Source organism: Dendrobates tinctorius, unplaced genomic scaffold (genome assembly GCF_039654945.1).
Source record: "Dendrobates tinctorius isolate UK_male_01 unplaced genomic scaffold, ASM3965494v1 ptg000063l, whole genome shotgun sequence".
NCBI classification, from domain to species: Eukaryota; Metazoa; Chordata; class Amphibia; order Anura; family Dendrobatidae; genus Dendrobates; species Dendrobates tinctorius.
Genome location: NW_027361731.1, coordinates 1,648,661 through 1,663,635, shown reverse-complemented (window position 1 = coordinate 1,663,635; position 14,975 = coordinate 1,648,661). Strand labels below are relative to the sequence as shown.

General features: G+C 44.4%; 2 protein-coding genes across 5 annotated transcripts in view; both read left to right on the top strand.

Moving 5' to 3' along the window:
- Window positions 1-1,877, top strand: part of LOC141094141 (uncharacterized) — a 392,749-nt gene extending 390,872 nt beyond the window's left edge. For all 4 annotated transcript variants that reach the window (XM_073579879.1, XM_073579880.1, XM_073579878.1 and 1 more), the window contains exon 7: window positions 383-1,877. In XM_073579879.1, coding sequence (XP_073435980.1) covers window positions 383-1,824 — 1,442 coding nt within the window. In that variant the 3' untranslated portion in view covers window positions 1,825-1,877. The remainder of the gene's footprint in view (window positions 1-382) is intronic.
- The window catches only part of LOC141094169 (uncharacterized), a 347,923-nt gene that overhangs the window by 46,078 nt on the left and 286,870 nt on the right, over window positions 1-14,975 (top strand). The gene's annotated exons all lie outside the window — the stretch shown is intronic.

Sequence of the window (14,975 nt, the reverse complement as noted above, 5' to 3'; positions counted from 1 at the left end):
GAATAGGGATGAGCGAGTATACGCGTTAGGATTCGGTACTCGGATCCTGGCGAGTATTTCACTACTCGCCTCGCAATATTCGGCACAGCCCGGCACAGTCCCCCGCACAGTCCCGCACAGCCCATTACTCGCATTTCCCATAGACTTACATTGAAGTTGCTACTCGATACGAGTACCCGAGTATAAGGAGGTACTCGTATCGAGTACAGCGAGTCTGAGTATTTCACTACTCGCTCATCCCTAACTGTGAACTGTCATTGTCTTGGTAAATAAAGTTTTTTACATAGCTTGCCATTTTTATGGACAGTTCAAGTAGAAATATTCAAAAATATAAAACTCAAGGACATTTTATTAAAAAATAATTGTTTTTTTGTCTTCGCAGATGACTGTACCAGAAGATCAGAGGGACAGCTGACATCTTCAGTCTTTAAATCTGATGATCTTGAGATCCTTCAAAATACAACTGAAGTGATTGCTGTTACTCCAGATATACCATCATCCATTCACAGCAAAGATCTTTCATCTGATCCTATGAAACAGGTCCCATCTTTTGATTCATTACCAACTACTAAGGAAAATCAAAGTCACAAAAGAGGCATTAAAAAACAAACTGATCCTAAAGCAAAGAAGTCATTTTCATGTTCAGAATGTGGGAAATATTTTAACCGGAAACAGCATCTTGTTAGTCACCAAAGAACCCACACAGGGGAGAAGCCTTTTTCCTGTTCAGAATGTGGGAAACATCTTGCAAATAAATCAAGTTTTGATAAGCACCAGAGAACGCACAAAGGCGAGAAGCCTTTTTCCTGTTCAGAATGTGGGAAATGTTTTATCAATAAATCAGATTGTGTTCGGCACCAGACAACCCACACAGGGGCGAAGCCTTTTTCATGTTCTGAATGTGAGAAATGTTTTAAACGGAAATCAAATCTTGTTAATCACCAGAGAACTCACACAGGGGAGAAGCCTTTTTCATGTTCAGAATGTGGGAAATGTTTTATCAATAAATCAGATTGTGTTCGGCACCAGACAACCCACACAGGGGCAAAGCCTTTTTCATGTTCAGAATGTGGGAAATGTTTTGCACATAAATCATATCTTTTTAGTCACAAGAGAATTCATACAGGGGAGGAGCCTTTTTCATGTTCAGAATGTGGGAAATGTTTTGCACATAAATCATATCTTTTTAGTCACAAGAGAATTCATACAGGGGAGGAGCATTTTTCATGTTCAGAATGTGGGAAATGTTTTGCACATAAATCATATCTTTTTAGTCACAAGAGAATTCATACAGGGGAGGAGCCCTTTTCCTGTTCAGAATGTGGGAAATGTTTTATCAATAAATCAGATTGTGTTCGGCACCAGAGAATCCACACAGGGGAGAAGCCTTTTTCATGTTCAGAATGTGATAAATGTTTTAAACAGAAATCACATCTTGTTAGTCACCAGAGTACTCACACAGGGGTGAAGCCTTTTTCCTGTTCAGAATGTGGAAAAGGTTTTATGAATAAATCAGGTTGTGTTAAGCACCAGAGAATCCACACAGGGGAGAAGCCTTTTTCATGTTCAGAATGTGATAAATGTTTTAAACAGAAATCAGAGCTTGTTAGTCACCAGAGAACTCACACAGGGGAGAAGCCTTTTTCATGTTCAGAATGTGGGAAATGTTTTTACCGGAAACAGCATCTTATTAATCACCAAAGAACCCACACAGGGGAGAAGCCTTTTTACTGTTCAGAATGTGGGAAATGTTTTAACCGGAAAGCGCTTCTTGTTAGACATCAGAGCAGTCACACAGAGGAGAAGCTTTTTCCATTTTCGTAAAGTGAGAAATATTTTACTTGGAAATCAACTGTTAATAAACATCACAGATGTCACATAGGGGAAAAGCCTTTTTTATGTTAATGTTGGAATAGCTTTAACCAAAATTGGTTCTTCTTAAATGGGTTTTCTCTTGTCATTCCTCAACTATACCCATAATTCACCCCCTGAAGGTTAGTCACAAGGTGACTAATAGAAAAAACATACCCACGATTCAGTATATAGTGTAAGGTAGCACTTATTGTTAGTGTTGGGGAACACTCACTTGGCTGCGATATTGAGGCACACAGGAACACTTTCACTTAAAACAGTCCAATGTAGTTTATTGTGCCATCATAAACCGCACCGTAAGCCATGTTATACTTCACAGGCTCACACATAGTCCATAACATTACATAGTACACGGCTTGAATACGCTGTCACTAAACACGCTGGCCCTCTTTGTCCAGTTACCGTGGGCGACCGCACGCCATACACTTCATTAATGTCCATAGAATAATACAGGCACCAACAGTTATATCCCATGTCCGGGGTTACCTCGCAGGAGCTCCTGCTCCAGATGACGACTCTTTGGTAGTCCTCTCTCTCAGGGAAGCTGTCGAACTGGGATCACTGTCTCGGACAAAGCCTTGCTCACCAGGCCACCTGACAGTTGAGATGTACAGATGGACAGTAGCTCCCCCAATGCAGTGCCGTCACTGACTCTGCAAACACACGTGGCCTGTTTGTGTGCTATTCAGGACGTCCGTCCCCACTTTGCAACCGTCCAACACGCAGGCCTCATCGGGTGCTCTTCAGGGATCCGACCCTCCTCCCAGGGTCTCCCAACACACCGGCCACCAGGGCCTCTGCGGGTGCTATTCAGGACGTCCGTCCCCTCCTGAGACTGTCCAACACTCAAGCCTCACCAGGTCCAAGTTCGCAGCACGTGCTCCAGGGATCCGATCCTTCTCCCAGAATCTCCCAACACTGACCTTCCAGGACCTTGCACCCTGAACCATTCAGGTACACTCTCTCTGCCATGTGACCAGACCTCAGGCACATATGTGAGGTATGGATCACATGGCTCATGACTTCATTGCAGGTCCTTTCAACACACACAGCCATACACACACAGGCTTTACATTGGGCGCTCAGGAACATGCCTCTGGGTGGGTCTGTAGGTGACTGGTACCACCCATCTCACCAAGTCACCTGGAAGCTTCCCTGATACACAGCAGCAAATCCTCAGCAGTATATCTCTGCTGATTAATACATATTCCAGCTTCCATCACAGGGCACCTATCCCTGTGATACATATCAGCCATTTATAATCCTGCCGCTCACCATTTCCCCATCATAACAAAGGGAATGCCTGCATGCATGTCACGGGCAGCCCATACAGCGCCCCCTAGCTGTCACAGGGGTCACTGCATCACATACTCCCCCCTCTGTTCAAACTTGTGGGGTTGAACATTTGTCACAAACCAGGGCCCTCGAGACCGGGCACACATGTCACCTTGCCCTACCAGTCGAAAGGGCCCTCTCAGTCGTCTTTGAGCGTCAGCTCCCGAGACATAGTCCATCACTGTCATTGTATCCCTCTCTGGGACCACCACATTATCGGACTTGTCAATCTGTCAGGCCTTCCCCACCCCCCAGCGGTCCTTATGTCGGCCTTGAGCTTTGGCCCTGAAGTCACCGTCCAACTGAGTCACCATACCCTTTTTAGTCTCCACTTTTCCGTAGTTTGCCCCATCACCCGACCTTTCTCTCACTGGCTGTCTCTCTCGGTCGGTACGGTCAGAAGTCCCACTTACAGTCGAGTCAACTCTCTGGCCTGAGTCTGACCCATTTAGTACCTCACAGGAGCTAATGTCTCTCAGTTTCGTACTGACAGTAGAACTGCCACTTGCAGATTCTCGATGTTTTTGTCTTGCTGACAGTCTTCGGCTACCTGCCATGTCGTTATTTGGAGGATTCCTTCGGGTCCTTACACCTTGGGTTGGAGGCAGCCACCACCTGATGTTCTGCATTTGTTTATTAATCTGCAATCGTTCCAGTCTCAACTGCTCTATCTTCTGCAGGTAGGCTACCCGATATTCCAGTAGCATTCGGATGTTTCCAATGCTTTCCACCGAGCCAACAACAATGACTGGAACCATGTCATCTTCAACCGCTACTTGGATTTCACCAGCAGGTGGGATCCTCATTCTCTTCACACAAAATCTATTTACCATCTCCTGCATCACCTTTCCAAGTCTTCTAACAACTTTCCCCACCAGATTTCTGGGTACCGGAATTATGTTTTCCACAAAGCCCAGCCGACTTTGAGCTTCCCTCGCAAGCTCCAGGTGTCGAGCGGCTTTCTTATTCCCCAACACGACCATCTGTTTTGTGCAGAGACATTGTAGGTGCATCTCCTTCAGGACAGTCACCCGCTTCTCTGTGACTTCCCTATCTGCCAGTATCACCATCTGGTTCGACTCCGGGGCCCAGTTCACACTATAGGCTTTTATTGCCTTTTTAAAGGCCACATGCGCACCCTCACTGGGTCACGCTTCTCGCATGTCTTCGGGTACCTCCATCACGTACTTGAAGAGTACGTGGACAGATGGCTCCTGGCTTACCACTGACACTTCCCTCAAGACATCTGCCACGACCGGGTGACTGTCTTCTTCAGCTCTTGGCTCACAATATTCTTGAGATTTACACTCTTCAGGACACTTTGCCAAGATGGGCATTGGCAGTTCTGCCTTGCTATCAGTCGGGCACGGCCGCTGTAAGTTTTTGACCACCACCTTCTCTTCTTGCAGAAGACCTCTCAATGCTTCTCTGAGCACTTCAATATCTTCCCTTAGGGTCTTATTCCCACCTTGCCACGTTGTCAGGTGACCTCTGGGCTCCAAGACTTCTTTCTCTAGCTCATCCACTCTGTGCTCGGCCGTTTGTCTCAGGGCCTTGACTGCCGAGAGTTCGGACTCTAGGTGGTGCAGCCGCTCCAACTGCGTGGAGTTGGTGACTTCCATACTCGCCACCTTTAAACATTCCTTCGCCAGCTGTTGACAGATCTCTTTGCGCTCTCTCTCCGAGTTTTGTATGTGCGCTTCTACCTGGTGAAAACTGTGAACTCGCTTTTTCCACATGCACACTTCCTTGGTCAGTTTGTCAACTTCACCCTCTAGCTGTCGGGTGATAGCGGTGAAATTGGAGAGCTTCTCCTCCTGCAGAACGTTGTCCTCTGCCCTAGTGTTGGCTAACAGCAATAACATATTACAGTCATGCCCAATACCTGTGTCATACCCCACAGTATGGTAAATGCTCAAGTCACCCTCTGTTCGGGTGTCAGCTCCACTCTTTTTAATTACCACATCACTATCAAAGGTATTAACCAGTGAGGACCCTCAATTCTGAATATTTTTCTATCTACTGGCTAACATGGTACAAAGATATACATCTTTTCTGTATCACATCACTATCAGTCACCCTGTGGTACATGTCAGGTGACATCATGTCCGTAAGTTGGGCTGACGCACCCTTCTCTCTGGTCATACTTTCGGGCATGGCTGCTACCGCCCTGTCACTAAGTTGGGCCCGTCCACCATTTCCTTTGGTCATGCCTAACTTAGAACTGTCAACTTTAGGGGTGCACTTTCCACACCATTACCTCTCACACACATTATTTCTACAGACACTTCTCTATTTGTCCACCAGTTCCACATGGCTTCTAAGTCCCACCCTATAATCATAGTACACCGTAAGTCTGGGACTACTGTCACTTCATGGTACGCGGAGCCCTCAGTCGTGTCAATGTAGAGGTATGCTGTCAAAGGTTCTTTATCGTCTCCACCAAAGACATTCATTCTTGTCCCCGTCCCAGGCGACACAGAACGTCCAGGAGAGGTCCTCAGCTCAGACACCCAACTTCCCGGGTCTAACAATCCTATCACCCGTTCTCCATCCAGCCAGAAGGGGCACTGTAGTGTCAGTTCACTGACCAAGCTATCCACAGTATAGCAGGGGCCTGCATAGTAGGAACTTCGCTGCTCCCAGCTACAGTCCAATGGCGCCTTCGCTGCCGCCTCTTTTTTTTTTGCCACCACCCAAATTTGGGTTACTACCCCCTTTTGGGCAACTACTCCATTGTGGGATTCCACCCCCTTTTGGGATTCAACCCCCTTTTTGGCAATCATCCCTGTATGGGTTACCACCCCCTTTTGGGCAGTCATCCCTGTTAGGGTTACCGCCCCCTTTTGGGACACCACCCTGTTTAGGGACACCACCCCTCTCCGGGGTACACTCCGTGGACTCCCCCCACAGCAGTCTTGGGTCCAAGTTCACACAGTCCCTTACGTCTTTCTGTGGCTGGTACTGGCCCTTTAAAAGGTTGCACAGTCTGTACCTCTGATGTCTCTGACACTCCACCAGCTCCTGCTGGCACTGCTCCAGCTCCTGCTGTAGCCACAAACCACCAGCACCTCCGGCTGCCGCTCACAAGCAGCTGCTGGTGTCACTGCAGCTCCTGCTGCCTCAGAACCTCTTGCTGTAATTGTAACTGCAGTTCCCGCTGCCACAAGTCCGTGCACGCTTCCGCTGCGCCGTCTTCGTGGACCCGCCGATCCACAGCAACCTTTGTGACCCCGCCGAGTTCCAGCCAGACGCTTGTCACCTTTGTGACCCCGCCGAGCCACAGCACGCTGACTTGAAAAATTAACTTTGTGACCCCACTGAGTCACAGCAAAACACCTCACACGTGCCTCCTGTACCGTTGCCCTTAGCAACCAAGTTTGTAGACCTTGTCTGTTGCCCCTCGCAACAAAGCTACAAAAGTGCCCTTAGCATTCTCCACCATATGTAGGGTAGCACTTATTGTTAGTGTTGAGGAACACTCACTTGGCTGCGATATTGAGGCACACAGGAACACTTTCACTTAAAATAATCCAATGCAGTTTATTGTGCCATCATAAACCGCACCATAAGCCGTGTTATACTACACAGGCTTACACATAGTCCATAACATTACATAGTACACGGCTTGAATACACTCACTAAACACGCTGGACCTCTCTGTCCAGTTACTGTGGGTGACCGCATGCTGTACACTTCATTAATGTCCATAGAATAACACAGGCACTAACCGTTATACCCCATGTCCGGGGTTACCTCGCAGGAGCTCCTGCTCCAGATGCCGACTCTTTGGTAGTCCTCTCTCTCAGGCAAGCTGCTGAACTGGGATCACCATCCCGCACAACGCCTTACCAGGCCACCTGACAGTCCAGAGCCACAGACGGACAGTAGCTCCCCCAAAGCAGTGCCATCACTGACTCTGCAAACACACGTGGCCTGTTTATGTGCTATTCAGGACGTCCATCCCCATTTTGGAACCATCCAACACACAGGCTTCACTGGGTGTTATTCAGGGATCCAACCCTCCCAGGGTCTCCCAACACACCGGCCACCAGGTCCAGGGCCTCAGCGGGTGCTATTTAGGACGTCCGTCCCCTCCTGAGCCCGTCCAACACTCACGCCTCACCAGGTCCAAGGTCGCAGCACGTGCTCCTGGGATCCGATCCTTCTCCCAGAATCTCCCAACACTTGCACCCTGAACCATTCAGGTGCACATTCTCTGCCATGTGACCAGACCTCAGGCACACTATATGGTCCATAGCCATACCCACAGTGAGGTATGGATCACATGGCTCATGACCTCATTGCAGGTCCTTTCAACACACCCAGCCATACACACACACAGGCTTTACATTGGGCGTTCAGGCACATGCCCCTGGGTGGGTTTGTTGGTGACTGGTCCCACCCATCTCACCAAGTCACCTGGAAGCTTCCCTGATACACAGCAACAAAATCTCAGCAGTATATCTCTGCTGATTAATACATATTCCAGCTTCCATCACAGGGCACCCACCCCTGTGATACATATCGGCCATTTATAATCCTGTCGCTCACCATTTTCCCATCATAACAAAGGGAATGCCTGCATGCATGTCCTGAGCAGCCCATACAGCGCCCCCTAGCTGTCACAGGGGTCACTGCATCACGATAGGGTGAGGTGACGTATACACACTCACTCTCCAAGCCTCTCATTTCTACGGGTTTCATTGTCCTCAACAAAGGCGACTCATCAGGAGACTTAATTTAATATTGACCTATATTCAAGCGACACTAGACAAAAAAAAATAAAATCATGTATCATGTTATCTGAAACAGTCAGAAAACTAACAACATAGTGGCAGACCCCAGACTTCAAACTATATACTTTGTAAGTTTATAAGCCACTCCAGTGTCAGGAATAGATAGTATGTGAAAATACAGTATAATTATTGTGCTTTTCCTCCTATAGGGACTGCTCTAGCTTCATATTGTAACAGCTGTCAGTTAGTAGTGCAGACAAATCGTCCTAGACTAAACTCAGTGTTCAAACGGCCCAATATATACCACTCAGGGAAAACTTACCTGCTCCGAAGATCATTAGCAGCTTGTAACTATTGGCCATGCTGCGGTCTGTCAGGGAATGAGTGCAATATCGTTATAAAGACTAGGGATATGTGCAGCCATAATGTCTGGGAGATCTGTGCCATTATTTAGTATGAATATGGAAACTATATCTGGAAGTTATGTGTTCCCTGAGCGGTATATACTGTAATTTCACATACTATCTATTCCTGACACTGGAGTGGCTTATAAACTTACAAAGTATAGAGTTTGAAGTCTGGGATCTGCCAATATATACATATCGATTCATCCACAATATAAGAGTACCACCTCCAAATACCATATAATATAACCAAATCTTACACTGCATTTATGCAAGAAAAAGAAGGCATAGGCCAAACATACACATAAAATCTCAATTTATTATCCAAAAATTAAAATAGTAGCAAGACAAGGAAATTTCCAAAAAACATGCTAAGGTCAGTATTCACACTAGAGTAGTAAAAAAACCGCGTATTGTAATCTCCAAGGAACAAAAATCAGCGCTAAAAAAATCTCTCTTTTGTAAATAAATAATGCGCTTAGTTCCAACTAGAGACGCTAAATGACAGCTCATGAAATATATGAATTATATTTATATGTTCATTACAAGAAAAATGTGCAGATTATTCATAGAATATTATATAACATATATAACATATAGTTACAAAGGGATATAAATATATAAAATGCTCAGTGCATAATTCCTGTCCCCAGACAACATGTTCAATAAAAGCTGCAACTGTTAGTATATAGCTGTAAATATCGGTTATATTTGCATAAAACAAGATTGCATAAATTATGAGACTGTGCATATTAAGCATAAAATGCTATCTGACAATGGTAATATATAGGTAAGGGATATAATTAGAATAGCCTGCTCAGTGCTCAGTAACCATCCCAAAACTGCACATTCAATAGCCGCTGATACTCTTGATATATACCTGCAGATGCCAGCTAAATTGCATAAAACGAGATTTCATAGTATAATGTGATTGCGGCTGTCAAAAACTTACATGTAAGTAAACGCTGGTATTGCTGGTTTACAGGTACCCCGGCTACCCCGACAGCGCCGTTTCGCCGTATGGCTTCCTCAATAGGGGGCAACATGTGTGTGTGAAATGAGCGCACTCCTATATGTTTGTCCATTATAGTAGTTTTTTTTAAACCTGAAAGTGGCATATATAGTAGGATATGGTAGGGTTCAGACAGGACCCGTCAGAGAAGTGTCGCCTTGCTGCGGTTGACGGGCACACATGAATTGGCCAAATCATGCGCTAAGAACCTTTGCTTTTGTAAGTACATCTTGCTGAGGGACAGAGCGTTTGGAAGTTTTTATTTCCATTGACATCATATGTCTTGGCATTCACAGGGTGCTGCTGTGCTTTTTTTATATATGCACCTATTCACACTTGGAAGGTGTTGGTCAGGTTTTTTTTGTATAGCTAAATATAGGGGGGTGTGACTCCCTCTGCTTGACCCTTGCACTCCTCCCGTTAACCTGCAGGTGTTCTCAACCAGTTCTACAAGCCCATTCACTTGTAGGCCAGCAGCCCAGGAGAGACATGTTTGTCCATTATAGTAGGTTTTTTTTTTTAACCTGAAAATGGCATATATAGTAGGATATGGTAGGGTTCAGACAGGACCCGTCAGAGAAGTGTCGCCTTGTCGCGGTGGCAATCTCAATCTTGTTTTATGCAATTTAGCTGGCATCTGCAGGTATATATCAAGAGTATCAGCGGCTATTGAATGTGAAGTTTTGGGATGGTTACTGAGCACTGAGCAGGCTATTCTAATTATATCCCTTACCTATATATTACCATTGTCAGATAGCACTTTATGCTTAATATGCACATTCTCTTAATGCACAACAGAAAGTCATAATTTATGCAATCTTCTTTTATGCAAATATAACCGATCTTTACAACTATATACTAACAGTTGCAGCTTTTATTGAATATGTTGTCTGGGGACAGGAATTATGCACTGAGCATTTTATATATTTATATCCCTTTGTAACTATATGTTATATAATATTCTATGTATAATCTGCACATTTTTCTTGTAATTAACATATAAATATAATTCATATATTTCATGAGCTGTCATTTAGCGTCTCTAGTAGGAACTAAGCGCATTATTTATTTACAAAAAGCGAGATTTTTTTGGCGCTCATTTTTGTTCCTTGGAGATTACAATACGCGGTTTTTTACTACTCTAGTGTGAATACTTACCTTGGCATGTTTTTTGGAAATTTCTTTGTCTTGCTACTATTTTAATTTTTGGATAATAAATTGAGATTTTATATGTATTTTTGGCCTATACCTTCTTATTCTTGCATTATTTCAGTGTAACATTTGGTTATATTATCTGTCAATGTATGACATGTTATCCGAAACAGTCAGAAAACTAGACACATGACTTTAGGTTTTTCTTCGTCTAGTCTCGCTTGAATTTAGGTCAGTATTAAATAGTCTCCTGATGAGTCGCCTTTGGTGAGGGCGATGAAACCCATAGAAATGAGAGGCTTGGAGAGTGAGTGTGTATACGTCACCTCACCCTATATACTGAGATGTGGGGTATAGGTTTTTATATTGGTCACCTTCTGATTAACCTTCAGGGGAGAATTGTGGGTATAGTTTTATATGTGGAATTAATAAAGTTTAGTTTTATCCTTTTGTCAGTGAATCTTCTAATCCAGGGCTAATTATATATATAAAAAAATTTTTTCTCTGAACTCATTTCTCATGTTTGGCCTCATTAAAGTAAAAATACTCATACTGCGCTAGCTTGCCAGCTCCTCTTTAGCGGTGTCAAGTCTCACTGTCCCGGGGCTTATGTGAGGTTGTTGCATCACACGAGCCCTGCGCCCAATCAGGTCCGGCTCCACTGTTCCTGCCTTCGGATGTTTGGAACATCAACAGAAAGCCAGGGCCGCGGCTGCTCTCTGACTGCCTCATGATGCTCGATTTGTCCGAAAGTTGGCGACAGTGACGCCAGTGCTGATTGAGCACAGGACTCACATGACATAAAAACCTTAAAAGAGACCCAAGAACGCAAGTGCCGACACCAATGAACCGGTGCCAGCATGGGAGGTTCGTATAAGTGTTTTTACTTTAACAGGACCAAACATGAGGAATGTGAAGGGGTTGTCCAACTAGTGGACAACCTTTTTAAACATCAAAAATCCCACATAGAGAGAAGTCATTATTAGTGATGTACCACAGAGAAGAAACAGGAATCTGCGCCACTTCCAATGAAAAAAGTTCTGTATATCCGTAGTGTAGAAAGCGGATAGGCACTGACCGTACCGTGCAAATTAATCCTTTATTGTGGAATCATCATACCAACAGAAGGCAGATAAAACAATGGAGCAGAAAACAGACGACGATCGTTTCGCGCTACATAGCGCTTCTACAGGTCATATGTAGGACAAACCTCACAAAGTATATATAAGCAACTATTGCCCTTGTCCCTCCCACCTCACAACAGGTGAAAACATCTCATTAATTATGAGCAAGTGAACAGCAAATACATGCAATACAAAAAACTGCTAAAAACAATGTACAAAAGCACTGTGCAAGTGATCATATTGAAATGGAATGAGTATCATACCACGGCAAATCTACCAAGACCCGGCCGTCCCTCTAAACTTTCATCTCAAACAAGGAGAAGACTGATCAGAGATGCAGCCAAGAGGCCCATGATCACTCTGGATGAACTGCAGAAATCTACAGCTGAGGTGGGACAGTCTGTCCATAGGACAACAATCAGTCGCACACTGCACAAATCTGGCTTTTATGGAAGAGTGGCAAGAAGAAAGCCATTTCTTAAAGATATCCATAAAAAGTGTTGCTTATAGTTTGCAATAAGCCACCAGGGAGACACACCAAACATGTGGAAGAATGTCCTCTGGTCAGATGAAACCAAAATCGAACTTTTTGGCAACAATGCCAAACGATATGTTTGCCGTAAAGGCAACACAGCTCATTACACACAATCCCCACTGTCAAACATAGTGGTGGTGGCATCATGGTTTGGGCTTGCTTTTCTTCAGCAGGGACAGGGAAGATGGTTGAAGTTGATGGGAAGATGGATGGAGCCAAATACAGGACCATTCTTGAAGAAAACCTGTTGGAGTCTGCAAAAGACCTGAGACTGGGATGGAGATTTGTCTTCCAACAAGACAATGATCCCAAACATAAAGCAAAATCTACAATGGAATGGTTCACAAATAAACGTATCCAGGTGTTAGAATGGCCAAGTCAAAGTCCAGACCTGAATCCAATGGAGAATCTGTGGAAAGAGCTGAAAACTGCTGTTCACAAACGATCTCCATCCAACCTCACTGAGCTCGAGCTGTTTATCAAGGAAGAATGGGCAAGAATTTCATTCTCTCAATGTACAAAACTGATAGAGACATGCCCCAAGCAACTTGCAGCTGTAATCGCAGCAAAAGGTGGTGCAGCAAAGTATTAAGTTAAAGGGGCCGAATAATATTGCACGCCCCACTTTTCAGTTTTTGAATTTCAACAAAAAATTTTAAAATAACCAATAAATTTTGTTCAACTTCACAAATGTGTCCCACTTGTTGATTATTCACCAAAAATTTACATTTGGTATCTTTATGTTTGAAACATGATATGTGGGAAAATGTTGAAAAGTTCCAGGGAGCCGAATACTTTCGCAAGGCACTGTATGAGGCGTGTCACAGATATACCACACTGTAAAATGTTTTTTTTTTCTGGTGGCTGCAAAAGACTGCTGGATCTAACGAGAGTAACAGACTGCCCAAAAAAGGGAATTTTGGCCTAAAACGCCTCAATTTTTGGAACACGGATGTATGAAGTGTGTCAGAGATAGACCCCACAGTAAAATGTGGCCTGTTTTTTAAAAAAAAAATGCAACATAGTGCTGTACAGAAGTACAGTTTCACCCGTGACAAAAAATGAAAACCGCCCTAAACTGGCAAAAGTTTGAGGACACACAGATATGAGCCGGCACGCAGATACCACTACAACAAATGTGTGCCTTGTTTTCTTTTATTTTTGGGCTAACTAGTGCTGTATTTAACCAAAAGTGACAGCCAGGCAAGGAAAAGAATACAGCTGTAAACTGGCCAAACTTTGAGCATGCACAGATATGAGTTGCCACAGAGATACCATACCAAACAATGTGTGGCCTGTATTTTTGGGGGGGCTAAATACTGCTTTATTTAACCAAAAGTGACAGCCAGGCAAAAAAAAACGAAAACAGACGTAAACTGGCCAAACGTTGAGCACGCACAGATATGAGCTGGCACGGAGCTACCACACCAAAAAATGTGTGGCCTATATTCCAATTACACCTGGGGCTAGCTATATATGGCTAATATGTCCCACAGGTAGCAGCAGCAGCACCAGAACACAGGAAGGGAAAGGACCCTCTTGATGTATGCAATGGTCTATGTACACACATACAGTGGCTTCAGTCCTTGCACTGATGTGTATAGAGCGACATACACTACCCTGCCTGCCTAACACTGGAACCTCTATACTCCGGAATTAGTCCTTAGAAGGACTGTTGGTTTAGATGGATTTGAGTAGTTTAGGATGGTAGACCCCACACTAACTAAGAAATCTCCAATTCTGACCCTATGAAGGCAGCCACTCTCCCTACACTATCTCAATCCGGAGCTGAATGCGGCGAGCAGGGCGACTTCTGGTCTCTTATACCCCTGATGATTCTGTGCCCACAGCCAATCACTGCACGACCAAAACTAAGATGACTGCGGCATTCATAGCCTGGCAGACAATCCCTGCAGCGTGATTGGGTCTCTAAAGCCCGCCAAAAATGCTGGGTGGAGACCCGCGTTCCCGCCTAGTAATCCCGGAAATGCTCGGTGCTTTCCGAGTACACAGAGTACCGTGATACTCGGCCGAGTACTGAGTAGTGGCGAGCACGTTCGCTCATCACTAGTCATTATCATATCTAGTGTGTGAGAAATGAGTTACAGGAAAATCGTATTTTATTGACCTTCAAAAATAACTCCGATGCGGAGAAACTATATACATTATTAACAAATTCTACAAAAACATGATGCGCACAGCGTGCATTCAAGGATGGAATATTATACGGGAGTTTTATACAGTGGGGAAAAAAGTATTTAGTTAGTCAGCCACCAATTTTGCAAGTTCTCTCACTTAAAAAGATGAGAGGCTTGTAATTGACATCATAGGTAGACCACAACTATGAGAGACAAAATGAGAAACCAAATCCAGAAAATCACCTTGTCTGATTTGGCAAGATTTATTTTGCAAATTATGGTGGAAAATAAGCATTTGGTCATTAACAAAAGTTCATCTCAATATTTTGTTGTATATCCTTTGTTGGCAATGACAGAGGTCAAACGATTTCTGTAAGTCTTCACAAGGTTGAAACACACTGTTGATGGTATGTTGGCCCATTACTCCATGCAGATCTCCTCTGGAGAAGTAATGTTTTGGGCCTGTTGCTGGGCAACACAGACTTTAGTCTCCTTCCAAAGGTTTTCTATGGGGTTGAGATCTGGAGATTGGCTAGGCCACTCCAGGACCTTCATATGCTTCTTACGAAGCCACTCCTTCATTGCCCTGGCTGTGTGCTGGGAACATTATCATGCTGAAAAACCCATCCACATTTCATCGTCAATGCCCTTGCTGATGGATGGA